Here is a 16,870-nt window from a genome sequence, read left to right on the forward strand (position 1 = left end):
TGCAGAATGAGAAACAAAACTTCTCACGCAGAGCCCAGTGATTCATTTATTATAAGGATACCGTTATGCACCTGCTGCAGCAACAGCAAGCTCCTTTTAATGCAGCAACATTCCTAGTAAGAGAGAAAAGTTTAATGTCTGGAAAGGTGAAGAGGTCACATGGAAAAAAAGTATTCACATATGCTACTCAACCGTAGAAAACGGGACGAATACAGAGGTGGAGAGTGAAGGTGGAGGGCTGTGCCATATTACAAACAGCTTCATGCAGTGTGCAAGACACTTGCTTTATTCGCTTCATACTAGTTGATATCTTAATGTGCACATACACACGCATTATCTAGTGCACGTGGCACATTAAGCATGAAAATGTGTCAGGGTGAGGCGAAGGAATCAAAGCAGAATAAAGAGAACTGTGAAGTTGCAAGCACCACAATTAAGAAGGAAGAAGAGCAACACGACAATAAAAAAGCACAAGCATGACAGCCGCAAGATAACACACAAAGAATGCAAGAAATGCAAGGCTAACGTGGCCTTTAGCACAATATTTCAGAGAGGCATCATCACACACAAGCAGTGGTATTCTGGCAAAAGGTTCATAAATGCTGCATGATAACACTGGATGTGTATTGGTTTTGGCAAGCCCTGTGCACTCCACTGTGAACAGGGCGGCAGTCAGTGAAGAACAGCGTTTTCTGCCGATAGAAAACGTGTTTGTGAAGAGACTGGAGGGTGACGTAATAGGTGACAATGCTAGGTCGCTGTCAGCGTGACGTCAGAGTCACTCAGCTCTGCTACATCTTTGTTTTCCTAAACAAATAGTTTAACGTCTCTCCGGCAGAGGGTAACGGCATGGCTGTAGACGTTGTCGTGTACTTCGCCGTAGCTCTGAGGGGTCGAGTGCGACGTCTCGGTCGCCAGACTCTGGAGGATCGTCTGGCCGAGGGGTTACGTCGCGTATGTGCTTCCGGGTCCTCCTGATCTCCCGGCCGTCTTCCGTTTTCAGGATTGCGGAACGCGGTGTCTCCGCTGGCCTCAGGAAGATAGCAGGTGCCCAGGTCCGATGAAGCGTGTCGTACGCAGTTACCTGCTGTCCCTGCGATAGGGGAGGCAAGTGTCTGGAGCCACGGTTGCAGTAGCTTCTCTGGCATTGGCGAGTTTCCTGGAGTCTGCTGTGCACGGTTCTGCTGGGCACCATCTCTGGAACCATGTGTTGTGCCGGTACCGGGAGCAGAGTTATCGTCTGCCTTCCCATAAGCCTCTGCACAGGAGACTTCACCACAGTATCCCTGGCGGCATTGCGCCACTCGAATAAAGGCATTTGGAAGTCTGGCATCCCACACGAGCACTTATTCAGCACCTTCTTAGCTTCTTGGACTGCCCTCTCAGCCATTCCGTTAGAGCGCGGATGATAAGAGCTCGAGGTGACGTGTGCAACACCTAGCGTGGCTAGAAATGCTTGGAATTCTGCGCTGTTGAACGGTGGGTCGTTATCACTGCAAAGCTTTAAGGGCAGTCCATGAACAGCGAAAATTTCCGCACACCATGATTTGAGCAGTTTCGCTGTCACATGTTGGAATTCGCGTATTTCAAAGAAGAATGCATAGAAGTCAACGACTATGGCATACTGCCTGCCACCGTAAAAGAACAAGTCCATTCCCACGGCTTCCCACGGCAAGATAAGTACTTCGTGGCTCAAAAGTGGCATCCGCGCAATGCGTGGTTGATGCGTTTGGCAGATTTTGGAAGCTTTGGAGTACTGGTCGATATCTGCATAGATGCTTGACCAAAACATGACACTTCTCGCCCGCTCTTTCATTTTATCCGCTCCCGAATGTGCGGCGTGAAGAGGACACAAAATTTCTGCTCTCTTCAAATGTGGTATGATTACCTTGTTACTGCGAAATAAGAGGCCGTCCTGGGTGTGTATCTCCTCCCGGTATGACCAGTATGGGCGGACGGCTTCGGGGACATCACGCTTGTCGTCCAGCCAGCTTGTTTCCGCATATACACGTAGCTGGAGCAGAGAAGGATCGCCATCGGTTGCAGTAAGGAGGTCCCCGAGACGTTCATTTGAAACAGAAACGAAATCTAGCACATTCACTTGAATTTGCTCTTTCTCTTCCGCCATGCACTCTTTGCTGGGAAACTGCGACAAACCTTCTGCGAGAAATAGTTATTTGCCCGGTTTGTAGATAACATTGATAGGATAGCGTTGCAGGGTTACTCTCGTGCGTTGCAATCGAAGAGGACACTGATGCCACTGCTTCTTGAATATCGGCATCAAAGGGCGGTGATTGGTCTCAACGGTTACTCCTGGCTGGCCGTTAATATAATCGTGGAATTTCGTGCAACCGTGCACAATATCAAGCGTCTCTTTTTCAATTTGCGCACAGCACTGTTGTGCGCCTGTGAGCGACCGAGGCGAAAAAGCGACAGGGCGGCCTTCTTGAATAAGAAGCGCGCCAACTCGCAGTTCGCTGGCATCGACTGAGAGGATGGTAGATTTACTCCGGTTGAAGTACGATAGTACAGGTGCTTCTACCAAAGACTGCCGCTACCTCTTAAAACATCTTTCCTCCTCTTCGGTCCACACCCACGCAATGTTTTGCGGAATGTTCGGAACGGGGCAGTCACATCAGACATGCTAGGAATGAACCGCTGCACAAAAATAATCATGGCAAGAAATACTTGTACCTCCTTACTGTTCTTGGGCGCTGGCATTAGTAGTACATCTTGAACTCGTTGTGGGTCTACTCACAGGCTTTCTGCAGTGAAGATGTGGCCCAGGTAACGCACTTGGGGCTGCAAAAACGCGCATTTCTTCAGGCCCAGCCTAAGATTGTTCTCTTGACAGCGTGTCAACAGGAGTGCCAAGTGGTAGTTGTGTTCCTCTTTTGTTCTCCCCCAGAGCAATATGTCGTCCATAATTACCACCACGCATGGTAATCCTTCTAACAAGCGGTGTATTGCTGCTTTGAAAATCTCTGGAGCAGAGGCGATACCAAACGGCATGCGAAGAAACCGGTAGCGGCCGCACGGCGTGCTCATTGTGCAGAGTTTTGAGCTTGCCTCGACCAATTTAATCTGCCAAAATTCTGATTCGGCATCTAAAGTAGAGAAAAACACAACCCCGGAAAGCCGCAAAACTACGTCCTCGATTGTCGGCATAGGATAGTTTTCTCGCAAAAGCGACTTGTTTAGCTCTGTTGGACTGAGGCAAATGCGTACTTTGACCCCTTTTCACTACTGTGCGCATAGAACTAGACCAATCAGTAGGCACGGTTAATTTTGGTAACACGCGTTGCTCTTCCATGCGCTGTAGTTCCGCTTTCATCTTGTCTTGACGGGCCACCGGAACTCTTCTAGCTGGCACGAGGACACCAGCAGCACCAGGCTTCAGCTTCATGTTGTACTCGCCGTCTTTTAGCTGCAGAAGCAGAAGCCTTTGAAGACGTCTGCAAAAGGCTGTGCTGGTGGGTAGAGTTGGTCATGCTGAATGCTCTGCAAGCGGCTGATAAACCCCAAACGTTGGGCTGCTGTACCACTCAGTGTTACCGGCAGGTCCTGCTCCACAATGAAAAATGTTTCTTCGTGAGCTTTGCCGTTTGCAGAAACAACAGTACTTTCCCACGGGAAGTAGTTTTGTGTCGAAAAAATGCCGTAAGCGTGACGAGGCAGCTCTGTTCTGGCTTATCTGGCAGTTTCCTAATGTTCTTTCTTGAAATAACGCAGCAGTTTGCTCCCGTGTCATATTTGCACTTCATTGATGTCCCTTCAATGTCCACAATCGCACTCCAGTTGTCTGCCGTCAGTGTGTGCACTGTCAAAGCTTCTAAGAAATAATCCTCGTCTTCTACCTGCAGCTCCTGCAAATATATTCTTCTCTGAATTGCTCCTCGTGAATGCGGCAACGACTTGCATACTTGTGCGGAGTGGTTCCGCCTGCCGAATTTTTTGCAAGTTTTACTGTTCGCGGGGCATATTTCGCTACGGTGCGTCTTATAATCGCACCTATTGCAGACGTCGTTTTTAGCAGCTACTGCATCAGCTCTCATTTCATGGGTGCTTCCTGCCGCATCGCTTATTTTGCGGAACTCTTCTTTCCCTTGTTCTAGGGCGCGACAGATTTCGACAGTCTTCTGATAGGACGGGTTCTCAGAGATCAACTTTTGCTGCAAGTTTCTGTCTAGAATGCCCAAAATAATGCGGCTGCGCAGCATACGGTCTTCTAGCTATCCAAATTTGCAGTTTTTTTTCCAGTATTTGTATTCCTGCACCGACGTCATTTTTGTCTTCTCCTGCTTCAAACTTGAACGTGATGTACGCTTTTCTATCTTGTTCACCAACCGCCACTAGCAGTGTGGCTGCCTGCACCTCTTTGCTCTGCTTGTTCGGCTGAGTAGCGGTAGAAAACAACGTGAGCTCACTCATCCACGTTTGCCATCCTAGTCAAGCGTTGTCTGATGTGTTCAAGGGTTTCGATGGCGGAAGAAGGGAAGCTGGAAGGGACGCTGGCGTCGACATGCCGACTAGGGACCGCTGCCATCACGTGAGCAGGGCGCCAGCCGGTGAAGAACAGCGTTTATTGCCGATACGAAACGGGTTTATGGAGAGACAGGAGGGTGAAGTAATAGGTGACGATGCTAAGTCGCTGTCAGCGTGACGTCTGAGTGACCCAGCACTGCTACAACAAGGAACCTACAACAGTCTTCAGCAATGTTTTTTGCCTCGTGTGCAAGTGTATAACCTTCCCTGTGTACACTCCTCATCAGATATATATTAGGGCTGTTTTTTTTCAAGCGGTATATTACAATGTGGTTAGGCAACATTTACACCATACACTGATGCAATGAAAACCATTTGATGGCACTAATGTGCACTGCAGGAGAGTAATGCTTCATGAATTGCGTTCACTTTCGAAGTAGTTTACTTTACTGTGCATTAAAATAAACAACCTAAACTCTCTATCCACGCTAAAAACACGATGTCTTCAGTTCAGTGAAGGCCATCGTGCCATGTGTAGGCGTTGCAATGTGGGCAGAAGTCTTAAAGGATGCTGAGGACAAATCTAAGTTGCTCTGTAACAATACATTACCACATTCTAATAAGAAAAGGCCTGCCTGTAATGAAAAGCTCGTGTGCGTCTCATATGTTATTTGATCAAAGAAGCACTTGAAGTGCAAAAGATTATCGTGGTGAACTGCATTGGCAAGAATGCTAGTACAGTCCTTGACTACGTGAAAAAAAATGGAACACTTAAGATGTGCAGTGGGGTGTGCACATAGAAAGTAAATTGTGTTTTTCAGCACGATTAAGGCAGTGTGAAACATGGTAAGCAGGTTTGACCCTTAGTTTCGAAGAGGCATGAACAGAAAGTATTCATCTACGAATATAATGGTAGAACAGGTTGCATAATGAGGAAATTAAAGTCACTGAAACTGCTTGTGCATAAAATTCAGGCTTCCTGAAAAATTACCTTGTTCTACAGCTTTGCTGGCTATTTTCTCTTTGAGTTCAAGCAGAAGTATGAAACCAAACCAAGTAAGGTGGAAATGGGCTGCTATTTTGTTTTGGACTCCCACAAAAAATTTATTTTTTTGGCGATTGCTACCAGGCAATACCTTTAGTGCTGTGTGGCATGTGATGGCACTGTAATTAGTGTCAACATGTTATTGGGCGATATGTGCAACCAGAAAAGAAAGGTATCGAAAGCCTGCACATACCACTGTCAATGAGAGGTTTATAACACGACATCGTTAAGGCTGCCATTCAGCAAAAACCCAGCGTTAGCCAGCCGGCATTGTGTGAAAAAACCGCGCCACGCGGGTATATCTGCAATAAAAGTAACTGAAAACAGAATTTGTAATTTAAATGAAATGTCCGTATATGTCTCAAACTATTTCACCTAATAAAACAAAAGATTTTACGTACAAAAAATATGATTATATTTCAGTCTGGCTACAAAAACCCTTGGGTCACCAGCCAGGCACACTCTACCAACCAGACCGTGCTGGCACATTGACTGTACTGAGGTGCAAATGGGGGAGGGGGGTTACGTGTGTGTGCTGTTCGATTCATTTGAAGCTTAATAATGTAATTACTGCAGTGAACTAGAGATGTGCTAATCAGTGAGAAACCAGTTAAAATAATATGTAGGTGAAGTGCAGTGTGCAAGATTTTATAGACAAGAGTGTGCAACCTGTGTTGAGATAATTGTGATACATGTGCGAACATGAATGAAGAACAGTGACTGCGTGTGAAGAGGAACCGCTGCAGGGAGCCATTAACACTGTCATATAATGCCTTTAAATGCTGAACTTACGCGTCCTCCTACTATATTGGGAAGCGAGACAAGTTGCTACGCCTTTTAGGTGTTGCAACTTGTCTGAGTAAGGTGTGTTTTACATGTACAGTTAAAAGTTACTGGAAGCCTGTATTGCCAAAATAATTTATTTTCATCACTGTCCTTCATGAATCCTAGAATTGATTATGCAGCCAAATTGCGAATCATTACCTAGTTCAACATTACATATTGAACAATATGCCTCGTGTAAAAGATAATATTTTTTAACAAACCCTCTTTTCATAAACGTTCAACAGTGGTGTGCACGCACCTTATTGTTGCATAACATGCAAAGAGGAGTACCCAGTAGTCACCTTTGCTAAACAAAAAGGTGAAATCACGTACACTGACGGTCCAGTCACACTAAGGGTGTAGAGGGTAAACAGGTAGTCTGGGATTTTTCTTAAAGCCACCGAAAAATATCCCGAATTAAAATGAAGCAATAAGGAAATGGCTGAGTCAATGAAAATGAGATCTCGCACAGTTTGACTGGGAGGTTGATATTCCAACACACAAATTTATCCCGGACCCCAAATCACGGAAGGGGAAAAAGATCCCGGACCTGGGAACATCACCCGCGTGGCATCGGAGATTAGGGCGATAGTCGCAGGGCGCAATATTTTGCACGTAACTACGTGGAGAACCGGCTCGGACGCGGCGTGGATCGGACGCTCGCGCGAACGCTCCTCGCTTCACCCATTCCCACCGCTGAATTCAGCGACGGTCAACACCGCTCTTGCCTGGATTTCGTCTTCGAAGCTCGGATAACGCCGTCAGACGCATCGGCAAGTCCCTTTTTGCCTGTTTCTGCGGACTTTTCTGCGTTTCGGCTCTCGCCGGTACGCACGGCCCGCTAGGCCCACGCCAGGCCTAGCGACTCCGCTCTGACGGGGCTGTGCCGCATTATCTGAGTGGGATCTTCCTCCAACATTGGTCATGGAAGTAACTGTGGAGGGGATTGACACTAGCCCCGAAGAAGTTTCGCACCTATATGGTTGGTTCACCGTCGGTGAATCGAAACTCTCCGGTCACGAACGCCAAAGGAATAACCCCGCGGCACACAATGGAACCGATCGCGCCCAGGGACAGGGCAGCATGCGGCACTCTGCCGACTCCTCTGCGAAAAAGCTTGGCCGACGACTTGCCCGACAATCGGTGGCGTCGAACCTACCTCGCCTACCCAAGGGCCTAACCAAGGTGATATTCCGGCCATCGGGCGGCCTCCGTATACTCGAGAGCTGTGGCCAACTCGGCATCTTTCAACTCATCCGGGACGCCGCGGGCCTCACCTTGGCAGAATCATCTGAACACTGCATGCTACTCAATTTCAAGCAACACACCATTCTGGTGGCCACCCATTCCGCGGTACGAGTGGAACGCTACTTAAACATCAAGGAGCTCATCTACGGCGCGAACAAGATCGCCATCACCTCGTATGTCGCCACGCCGGATGGCAGTGGTAAAGGAGTGATCCAAGGCGTTCCGAAACATCTATCGGACGCTGACATCCTTGCGAACCTTCAGCATCCAAGGAATCCTCCAATATGTGGAGTCCGGCGCATGGGTGCGCAGTCGCAGACGGTCCTCATTCTCTTCAACGGTGAGCGAGTTCCCCGTTGGATCAGCTTCGGTGGTGGCATGATTCGCTGCTGCCTCTACAAAAAAAATACGAAGTGTGTTCTTTGTGCGGACAACTCGGACATCGCAGAGACGTTTGCCCGGACCCGAAAAACGCTCGCTGCCGCGGATGCGGCGTGGCCAATCCTCCTGAGACACATAGCTGCGAGCCTGAGTGTGCCTTGTGCGGTAAGGGCCATGAACTGGGCAGCAACAAATGCCGCGAAATCTACCGTACTCCATACATTGTCAGCAAACGCCGCTGGGAACAGGAACGCCAACATCTGACCCGGCATAGCCAAGAGTCGCCGCAGTCTAAAGAGCGACGCAGCCGCTCCAAAAGCAGGGGACGAACAAATTATAGACATCGATCCAGCTCCTTTCCACGACTGGAACCGAGAGGCCGGTCCACCTCCAAATCCAGGACTCCCTCACACCAGCCACGGAACCCCGGTTTGAACCAGGACGCCGTCGGCACGCAAAAGGTAGGCTGGGCAGATAAAGCCTCCCAGAAATCTAACTCCAACCCCTCTGAGCTAGCAGACCTGAAAGTGCTGGTAGGGAAATTACTTCGTGAGGTCGAGGACCTAAAGAAAGAAAATGCCGCTCTAAAACAGCAACAAATGCAGGCTGGGTCACCGCCTACGACCGATGGCGCCAATAACCCTACCCCCTCTACCTCCGCGGGAGCGGACATGCATGCTGAATCAACGCGGGCACCCCCGCCTAAGCGAAAAGCAGGCGATTCCCTGTCCGAAGGCCAAACACTAGCCGACACCATTCACAAAATTGAAGAAGCGCAAACGCAGACTAACAGCACCCTCATTCAAGTGCAACTTACAAAGACTTCTATCATGGAATAATTATGCAGACACCGGCAGGAATTAATTAACTTAGGCAGCTGGCAGCAGGAAGCAGAGAGCAGGCTCCTTCCTCACAAAATTCGCAAACCCGCTTCTTCTGAAGCGGTATCCGACTAGCAACAACATGGCGCCACAATCCAATTACACCATCTGGCAGTGGAACTGCCGAGGATTTAGCCGCAAACGAGCTGTACTCCAACAATTCCTCAACAATAGGGACGGACCGGACTTAATCACACTACAAGAGACACAAACTAATAGCAAGCTAGCTGGGTATCAATAATTTTCATCGGGGGGTGGAACGCTTGGAGTCACGACTCTTGTCAAACGAAATATTACGGTAGTACAGCACGATACCCCAGTCACAAATGTCACACACGTGCTAGTCGTATTAATTCCGCCTAGGAAACCCGACCACAGTCTGTTTGTGCTGAATGTCTATAGCAGCCCAAAGTTACGGAAAGCAAGCTTCGGCCCGCTTTTTCAGGCAACTCTGAAGCTCGCAGGCAATCCCCCCGTCATTTTCACGGGAGACTTTAATGCCCAACACCCGGCTTGGGGTTACGCACAGGAGGACATTAAAGGTAGAAAACTGTGGCTCACCGCACAACAGTGTGGGTTGACTCTTCTTACAGATCCACTAGTCCTCACCCGCTGCGGTAACAGTGTTTCCAGGGATACGTCTCCCGATCTGACTTTTGCTAAAAATTCGGGCACTCCAACATTGATAAACACTCAATAAAATTTCGGCAGCGATCACTACATATTGGAAATAGTGACCTCAACTGGCCCCAAACGTCGTAGCGCTCGAGCCCCCACCCTTGTCGATTGGGACACGTTCCGCGCTAAAAGAGCCGCCCGAGAAGCTGATACCCCCAAAATACTAGACATAGATATCTGGGTACAGTATCTTTGTCAAGATGCCAAAGCAGTCACCCATACGTTAGACCAGGCTGACCACCTGGAGATTGCGGACAGCCGGCTTCTTCACCTATGGGAGGCAAAGAGAGGACTCGAGAACCGACTCAAACGACAGCGGTGGAACCGCAATCTGCGCAGAAGAATAGCTAGGCTAAACAAGGAGATCGAGGATCATGGAGCTAAACTTACTCAACAAAACTGGGATGACATATGCAACCAAATGGATCGCAATATGGGAGTCTCTAAGATTTGGCACTTGCTCCGTCATCAACTTGACCCTACAGGTAGCAGAACCACCCAGAGGCAGAACCTGCAGAAGCTTGTGCATGAGTATGCAGGCCCACCAGAGGACCTTTTCCTTGAACTTAAAGATAGATATATTGGCAATGCTCCTATCCAAGCCTTCCCAGATTATGCTGGTCCGGAAAACACGCAGCTCGACTCCCCCATTACTGTGGATGAGGTTAGGGCAGAGATTGCCAGGCTAAACTGCAAATCCGCCACTGGCCCAGATGCAGTATCCAACAAGATCCTCCGCAACCTGGATGAAGTGTCGCTACAATCACTAACTGAGTATATGCAGAAATGCTGGTCGGAGGGCTCCATCCCACAAGTATGGAAAACGGCAGAGATCATTCTCATCCCAAAGCCAGGGAAGGCACTCAGCCTTGAGAACCTCAGGCCGATTTCGCTCACGTCTTGTGTAGGCAAGCTCATGGAGCACGTAGTTCATACCCGGCTCAACCGGTTTATGGAGGAGAACGAGCTGTACCCTCCAACCATGATTGGATTTCGACCAAAACTTTCTACGCAGGATGTAATGCTTCTGCTCAAACATCAGATTATTGAGGCAAAAACGCGGGACACCAGAATATTTCTTGGACTTGACCTGGAAAAGGCCTTTGACAATGTCAGACATGATGCGATCTTGGAGAGCCTTCATGAACTCGGGGTGGGAGCCCGCACCTTCAACTATATCCGCGACTTTCTCTCAGGTAGAAAGGCGCATTTTCAAGTAGGTCTCAACTTGCATGACTTCCCCCTCGGCAACAAGGGCACCCCGCAGGGATCGGTCCTATCACCATTTCTCTTCAACGTTGCAATGTTGAAACTTCCACACCAATTAGCGCAGGTTCCGCAACTCCACCACAGCCTCTATGCTGACGATAGCACCTTGTGGACCGCCGAGGGCAATGATGCCGAAATCCAGGAGAGACTACAGCATGCAATAGATATCGTGGGGAACTATGTAGACCCTAGGTGGCTGCGGTGCTCTCCAGCCAAATCTGAATTTCTCATATTCCGCAACATCAGATCCTTTGCGCAAACCCCACCGGCCATCGAACTCAGTATTCGCGGAGTCCTCATTCCTCGAGTGCCCAAAATTAAAATCTTGGGCCTAATTCTACAAGAACACGGCTTCAATTGTGACGTAATTCGGAAGCTTCAGGGAACTTCGCAGCAAATTATGCGACTCATTCGCCGCATTAGCAACCGCCACTCGGGCTTGAAGGAAAGCAATACTCTCCGTTTAGTACAAGCCTTTGTGATAAGCCGCATAGCTTACGTATGCCCTTACCTACATCTCAAGTCAGCTGAAAAAGAAAAAGTGGAGGCCATAATCAGAAAATGCGTCATACAGGCAGTTGGGCTACCCATGCACACAGCGACTGAGAAAGTGTTAGGTCTCGGTCTTCATAACACCCTAAGCGAGATTATTGAAGCGGTAACCGTCTCGCAGTACGAACGACTATCGGCCACACCAACTGGCAGACACATTCTGTCCACACTAGGCATAACATACAAACGACAAGGCGGACCCACAACTGACCTTCCCAAACATATACGCCAGCTTCTGGTCATTCCTCCACTACCTCGGAACATGCACCCAGATTTCTACGCTGAACTTCGTACAGAGAGAGCCAAATCATTAGGCAAACGCTTTCTTAATAATACCTCTGTGGTATATGTAGATGCGGCAGATTCTTCGGCTGACAAGATGGTAGCTGTGGTCACCACGGAACGTGGTACACTCATAACTGGGGGCACTATACGCACTCAGCACACACATGTTGGAGAAGAAACAGCCATTGCTCTAGCCATTGTGGGATCCTCGGCAGAAACCATTGTCAGCGACTCAAAATTGGCTATACGTAACTACACGTTTGGAAGAATCTCCCCACAAGCAGCACGGATTCTGCTAAATTATCAGCCCACGCGGCGCATTCGCCTTATCTGGACGCCTGCTCATGCTTCCCTTGCTGGTAATGAGGCGGCTCATAACCTAGCTCGAGAACTGTCACGCCGAGCTGGGTCGAGCAGCCCACCCGCCCTATACTCTGGCAAGGACGGGTTGTTTTCTTACAGAGAAATCCTGCAGCACTACAGGCTTGCAAGACTCAGATCCCCCCAGCAGATAAAACGCTCTCCAAGCAACAGGCCAAAGCCTGGCGTAAACTTCAAACTAACACCTATCCAAATCCCCAATTGTGTAGCTTCTATTCGGAAGGATTCTACTCAAACAAATGCAAAAATTGTGATGCGAAAGCCGATCTAAATCATATGATCTGGAACTGCCCGCAGTCCCTACCCGCGAGTCACTTCATTACCGACTCTGCTCATTGGGAGGCTCTATTGCTCAGCCCCGACCCGGGGATACAGATCAAGCTCCTCTAGCTGGCTGAAGACGCCGCCGCTGCCCAAGGGATAGCGGCCGCCGTTTAAGCGGGGGGCGACTTCGTGTCGCTCCTCTATATCCGCTGGAAAGAAAGTTTCACAACCAACCAACAACCACCCGCGTAACCCAGAAAAATCAATAAGTTCCGTACTAGTAGTATTACTGTCAATTTCCAGCTGGATTACTGAACTCGATCAAACCCTTCCAGCTGCAAAATGCCATTTGGAGCTTTATTTTGAAATTACGTCCAGGTGCATAATTTATACTTCCAGTTACGATCACCTGAATTAATGTAGAATTTATTGGTTTTTCGTCACGGGTACAAATTTCAGTTCGAAGATGGCAATGGGTAGCCTGACAAAACTCTGCCCAAGCCTTGCATTGTCATCTCGAAGATAATGACCATGAAACAATCGCCTGACTTTTCCGTCAAGAAAAACACTTCATTTCTGTATAACCACATGCAGCATGTGAAAATGACAGTTGGGCGAAGGGAAGGTTCAGCGGGCCAGGCAGAGCGCCTTGGTAATTTCATTGTAGCTGGTCAAACAATCTTTGGTGCTGTCCCATGGACGACGGTTGCCGGCGCGGTTCGCGAGCTTGCGCTTCTTGGCGTGTGCAGTCTCGTTTCGGGTGCGATATGTTTTCGATACTTCTCCCATGTGCGCCGGGAGCCACTGGATTCTGGTTTGAAAAACTTCCTCCCACTGGGCTTTTCGATTGCTCAGGATTCGGGCCACTGTCTGTGAGATACATCCTTTGGCGAATTTTTTGACCGTTTGTCGCGAGTCGCAGAGAACTGTGGTGCACGTCGGATCCGTGAGGGCGAGGGCCACCGCCGCTTCCTCCGCTTCTGCGCGCTCGCACGCTACACTTGCCGTTATGCGCGTTTCGCCACTCGAATCGACGACCGCGACCGCGAATCGAGAGCGTTCTGCGTATTCCGCGGCGTCAACGAACCTTGTCACCGTTTCGTCTCCGTGGCTGTATAGGAGAGCTCTGGCCCTGGCCACTCTTCTTCCCCGGTTGTGTTATGGGTGGATGTTCGTAGAATCGGGTCGACTCTTAGAGTTTGTCTGATCGCGTCCGGAACAGCGACTTTCTGGCCTTGTTGTGCATGGTAGCGGATGCCGACACTTTCCATGATCTGGCGTCCTGCTCTCGTGCCCGCTAATTTTTCTAGTTGTGAAGTGCACTGCGCCTCAGCGATTTCGGTAAGCGCGTTGTGAAGCCCGAGCTGGAGCAAGCATTGCGTGCTGGTGGGCTCGGGTAGACCCAGTGCTATCTCGTACACCCTGCGGATGAGGACGTTGATTTTGGCTTCTTCTCCCTTGTACCAGTTGTGGAATGCCGCGACGTACGCAATATGGCTCATGACGAATGAGTGTATGAGTCGTGTGAGACTCGCATCCCTCATTCCGTTTCTTCTGCTGGTGACCCTCTTGAGGATTCGCATTGCATTAGCCGTCTTGTGCTGTAATTTAGTGATCGTTTCGCCGTTGACGCCATTGGCTTCGATTATCATGCCAAGGACCCTAATTCTGTGCCCTATCGGGATGGTTGCTCCGTTGCTCGTGCGTAGTCTGATCTCTTCGTATTCTCGTCTGTTCGTTGCCGCATTCCGACCACACCCGGGTGGTGTTCCCCTCTGCGTAGGGCGGTAGAGTAGGAGTTCCGACTTTGTAGGTGAACATCGTAATCCCGTACCCACAAGGTATTCCTCTATTGTATTGATTGCTAGTTGCAGTGCCGTTTCGATGTGACCGTCGCTGCCTTCGTGCACCCAGAGTGTTATGTCGGCGGCGTATATAGTGTGCCGGACGTCTTCGAGTTCTAGTAGCTTTTCTGATAGCCCGATCATGAAGAGGTTGAAAAGCATGGGCGAGATGACGGAGCCGTGCCGGGTGCCGGTGCTTCCCAGCGTTTGCTCTTCTAGCTGGATATCCCCTGCCGCTAAAAAAGCTCGCCTGTCTGTCAAAAAAATATCTTTAACGTAGTTGTACGAGCGTACATCTAGGTTTTGCCGCGATATCTGGTGTAGAATCGCCCAGTGCGCGATTCTATCGAACGCGCTTTCAAGGACGAGGCCGAGAATTGCTCTGGTGCCTCTCGTCTTGCCGTCAAGCACCTGGTGCTTCAGTTGTAACATTGCGTCTTGCGTGGATACTTGGGGGCGGAATCCTATAATGGATGGTGGCTATGCCCCTCTCTGCTCTAAGTGGGCTTGTCAGCGGTTAAACAGTGCGTGCTCCATGGTATTGCCGATGCACGACGTTAGGGATATAGGGTGAAGGTTTTCGAGGCTCGGCGGTTTTCCGGGTTTTAGGATTAGTGTCATTCTCGCAGTTGTCCACTATTGCGGGAGGCTGCCGCGCTGCCAGCACTCATTGATGAATGCCGTTAACTGTTCCATGGATCGGTCGTCGAGATTCTTTAGGGCGCGATTCGACACCCCGTCGGGGCCCGGCGCCGATCTGCTGCGGAGGTTGTGCAGCGCCGTCCTGATCTCATCTACGTTAAAGTCGTTATCCAATTCTGCGTTCGTATCCCCCTCATATGGGCCGTGTTGTGCGGTCGAAGTGTGCGGCAAGTACTTCGCTCGTTACCGGACGGTCACTGCATCTTCACCGTGCTTCTCGAGCTCCTTGCGTAATAGACGTGCGATGCAGTTCCTCTGGTGGGACTTGGCCTTCGTTTCGTCCAACAGATGCCTGAGCAGGTTCCAGGATTTCCCGTTCTGTAGTTGATCTTCGACTGCATTGCATAACTCATCGGATTGCTGGCGGTTGAGCGTTCGGCAGTGCTCCTCAATGTTGCGGTTGATCTCCTCTATTTTCTTTTTGAGTCTCCGATTGAGTCTCTGTTCCTTCCACCTGGCCAGGACAGAGTTCTTCGTCTCGATGAGATGCGCCAGGGGGCTGTCCATCTTGTAAGTTTCAACCTGCGTTTCGGCGGTCTTGGTTGACACTTTGGCGTCTGCAACCAGCCAGCGGGCCTAGGCTTCGATGTCCGTGATCGTATCTCCTGAAGACTCTTGTCGGCCTCGTTTATTTCTGAAATCTTCCCAATCGGCCCATTTGAAATTTCGCTTTCTTCCCTGCGCCTTGTCCGGAGTCTGTACGTGTATTTCGACGATCATGTGGTCACTCCCCAGGTCGGTCGACGTGTTTTTCCACGTGGTAGCCGTCGTCCCGGCATTTCGGACGAACGTCAGGTCCGGCGTCGTGTCTCTGGTAGTGGAGTTACCGATTCTCGTCGGGAGCCCCGGATCCGTAAGTAAAGTGAAGTCGAGTTCCCGCGCATCTTGCCCGAGTTGTCTTCCCTTGGTTGTGCTGTAGCCGTTCCCCCATGCCGTATCTGCCGCGTTAAAATCTCGCCCTGCAATCAGCGTCCGGGACCCGGCAATCTTGAGCGTCTTCTGAACCAGCGCTCGGAAGCGTTGGCGGCGTTTCGACGGGCCGCTCTATATACACGTTCAGTGTGAATATACTTTGTTTCCTCTGCTTTGTGGGTATCAGTTCGATGAGAGCGTGTTCCATCTGGACGCCGCTTAGTTCGTGGTCAACGAATGTGAGACGCTTCCTAACGAGCGTGCATACACCCCTCCCCTCGATTTTGCTGCCTTGCGTTTTGTAGCCTGTTAAGGTAGCCGTGTTGGTGAGCGTTTCTTGGAGTAATATTACGTCCGGTTTACGTGTTGCGTGCCTGATGTGTTGCTATAGAACGTCCTTTTTGCCGACGAAGCCGCGGCAGTTCCACTGCCATATTACTATCCCTTGGTTATCGTTGGCCATGTTGATGCTGATGCAAGCTACCCGGCTGCCCTTGTTGGTGGCTCGGTCCCGCATCACTGCTCGCCGGTGCGTGTCCGTGTTGGGTGAATACGGAGTGATTCAGTATTATCTGCATGTTTCCTTCAAGGTTAGTGGTCCTGTTTGCGAGGCCGAAGAGTGTTGCTGCTGTCATCTGAAAACTATGTCATGATTCATTTACATTATTTTGACTAGCAGTTCTAGTTACACTGTCCTTCCTTGCTGAATAAGCGATGTATAAATGCAATCAGACATCACTAGCTGTACGCAACCTTACTCCATGTAAACACGTTAACCCTTCACGCCTGACACAACACAGTAAGCACGTGCTCACCAGTCTGACGATTGCCATTCGAGCAGTACAGGATAATGGAGATATTCCACACAAATGGGTCATGGATGGATCCCACACAGGCTTCCTGTGTGCTGGTACCTTCACCGGCAGGAACAGCACACCTGTATGAAAAATGTACAAGACTCATATATTTTTGTTTTCCGCATGCCTTTACAGAAATAATATATAAAAAAAATTTCGCCCTCCTGCGGACATTTCCACGTGAATGCTATTAACTGATGCTATAACACTGCTAAGAAAATTTCAGCTTGAGTAGCGAGATCACCTTTATGTACATCATTA

At 49.6% G+C, this 16,870-nt stretch overlaps 1 protein-coding gene across 1 annotated transcript; it reads right to left on the bottom strand.

The window, feature by feature from the left end:
* Positions 1 to 820: 820 nt before the first annotated feature.
* Positions 821 to 2,128, bottom strand: LOC144123916 (uncharacterized). The gene is made up of 2 exons (XM_077656629.1): positions 1,889 to 2,128; positions 821 to 1,270 (listed from the first exon to the last, which is right to left on the bottom strand). Exons 1-2 carry the CDS (start codon positions 2,126 to 2,128, stop codon positions 821 to 823), a joined length of 690 nt encoding a protein of 229 aa, XP_077512755.1.
* Positions 2,129 to 16,870: the final 14,742 nt, after the last annotated feature.

Source organism: Amblyomma americanum, chromosome 3, assembly GCF_052857255.1.
Source record: "Amblyomma americanum isolate KBUSLIRL-KWMA chromosome 3, ASM5285725v1, whole genome shotgun sequence".
Classification (NCBI taxonomy): Eukaryota; Metazoa; Arthropoda; class Arachnida; order Ixodida; family Ixodidae; genus Amblyomma; species Amblyomma americanum.